General features: G+C 40.8%; 1 protein-coding gene across 2 annotated transcripts; it reads right to left on the bottom strand.

Annotated features, from left to right (window-relative positions):
* Positions 1–628: 628 nt before the first annotated feature.
* On the bottom strand, positions 629–1,891 carry BI-1 (Bax Inhibitor-1). 2 transcript variants are annotated; one of them, XM_064354671.1, is made up of 3 exons: positions 1,603–1,891; positions 897–1,541; positions 629–817 (listed from the first exon to the last, which is right to left on the bottom strand). In XM_064354671.1, the coding sequence occupies exons 1-3, from the start codon at positions 1,647–1,649 to the stop codon at positions 772–774; spliced, it is 738 nt and encodes a 245-aa protein (XP_064210741.1). In that variant the 5' UTR covers positions 1,650–1,891; the 3' UTR covers positions 629–771. The 2 variants fall into 2 exon arrangements, with proteins under 2 accessions (XP_064210741.1, XP_971485.1); XM_966392.5 differs by having other exon boundaries at positions 911–1,541.
* Positions 1,892–2,158: the final 267 nt, after the last annotated feature.

The following is a 2,158-nucleotide window of genomic DNA, read 5'->3' as shown; positions in this document are numbered from 1 at the left end:
ACTAATGCACTTATTAGAGAAAGTGTGATAACCAAATTTGATAATAACATTATTGTATTGTTTTTTGTAAGTCATACTCATAATAGAACAAAGTGCAAAACATTCACTCATTCCATTGCTTTTAGTTGTTTTATTTAAGTAGATTTATTGTAATTTATATTATTATTATTATTAGTATTATTTAGTTACAATTCACTTGGCTCTCAGTTTCTGCTGTTTTCAGGTAGAATGTTAGTTATTTTATCTAATACCTCCATGACTTTAGCTATCGTTTTCGTTTGTAATGTTATTTGTAGTTTTTTAATCAAAACTAAATAACAAAAGTAGATAGATTTAACACGAGGCAAAGTCCGAGTACTACAGTAATGTTACATATAACTTTTCCTGTCAATACAGTAAATCAATTCTTTTAAAACCCAACTATCATTGTTACCATGATTGTTACTATCTTTTGAAAAAATGTACCGAATTTGGCCTACACATATCCAACATTCACCATTGATTGTACTCGTCCTTGAAATGCCTATCCAATACCCGATTCACTTACGTGGTTCTACTTAAATATTTATCATAATGACATGCACATACGTGTAGCTTATTATCCGCAGGTGAAACAATAAGACAAGACTTAGAAAAATTATTTATTTAACTTAAATTTATATTACATTTAAAGAAACAAAAATAACATTAGGTATCATATAATGATAAATGGAAAAATACATTACACAACACCACACTCACTAATTTAACAAAAATAAAACCTTCCGTCACTTAATGGCTTGACTCAGTTTCTTCGCTTCTTCTGCGATTCCTGTTCCTGTAACAAGGAAAAAGTTAAGTAAACACCCCCTACGTTCCTAACACGTCAGGGATAGGACGGGATAAAGGGAACGGACCTGTCTCTAATTACCTTCTGTGTGAGAATGATAAGTACACGTCGGAAGATCCCAATGAAATCGACGAACAAATCCAACGAATGGGTGACAAAATCCTTGCTCCCCAACCTCCTCTTCTCAATGATCAACTGCGTGTCGTAGAGGACGAACCCGCACATCGCGAAGAGCCCCAAATACAGCTGAATTTGGAACAACATCGACGATCCAAAGAACAGGTTCGCCAACGACAGAATCATCAACGTCGACAAGAGCGACATCAAGGTGCCCCCCAAGTACAACCATTTGCCCCGTTCGGCCAAAAGCGAGCACACTGAGAACGACACGAAGACCACCGCCGTCCCGATCAGCGCCGTGACGATGATGCTGGGGTCCACGGCGATGACGTGCTCCAGAAGGGGGCCCATGCCCACACCCGTCAGCGTCGTGAAGCCCAGGAGGTAGCCGATGCGCATTTTGAGCCCCTTGCCGTTATCGTCGGGCGTTGCCATCAACAGCCCGAAGAAGATCAGAGCCCCGATGCCCGACAGGAACCCGGCCTGGATTATGTTCGTAAACAAGTGTATCGAAGCGCCAATGGCGGCTGCCATTGTGGACATGGCCAAACAGGCGTAGACATTTTTCAGGTGCTGCCTCACGGGGGCTTCCCTTCATTTACGACAAACACAACGTTAGTTAAAATGCAACGAAAGGGGGAAAGCGTACTTACAGTGAATTACTGAAAGAATTTAGAAATGTTTGCACTGACGGCGCCATAATGTTTGCACTTTCAACTGTTTAATTTTGACACAAGACTATGCGATTGTTTCCACACGTAACGACACGAGCAATACGAGGATATTTCGCCACTAATTCGCTTCTTGCTTCACCACGTACGCTTATTGAATACTGTTGTTACACATAAATCGACAACCCAAATAGAAAAGTACACGTCATGTGAAATAATCTAGAATAAACTCGACTAGCGGCTAGCCCCTGCCGGTCTACAAATGTTCGCTCAGTCGAAATGTTGCGAGCGAGGTCGGAACAGTACGAACGGAGACCATAACGGACTTCTCATTTCAGCTGGGCATATTCACAGAATAACAGGTTTTACAGAAACGCATCTGTCCTTGTCCGGATAGAGCGAAAGTGTCACTAGCACATCTATTGTTGCCAGCGCGTACTAAGCGTTATCGGCGGGCGATTTGAATTGCCCGTAGTTACTTTTCTTTTAAAGTTTGATTGCATTTTTCGTATTGTTTGTAAATATTCACAACAATAGT

This window comes from Tribolium castaneum, chromosome 2, assembly GCF_031307605.1.
Source record: "Tribolium castaneum strain GA2 chromosome 2, icTriCast1.1, whole genome shotgun sequence".
NCBI lineage: Eukaryota > Metazoa > Arthropoda > Insecta > Coleoptera > Tenebrionidae > Tribolium > Tribolium castaneum.
The sequence above is the reverse complement of the archived record's forward strand: the minus strand, read 5'-3'. Positions and strand labels throughout refer to the sequence as shown.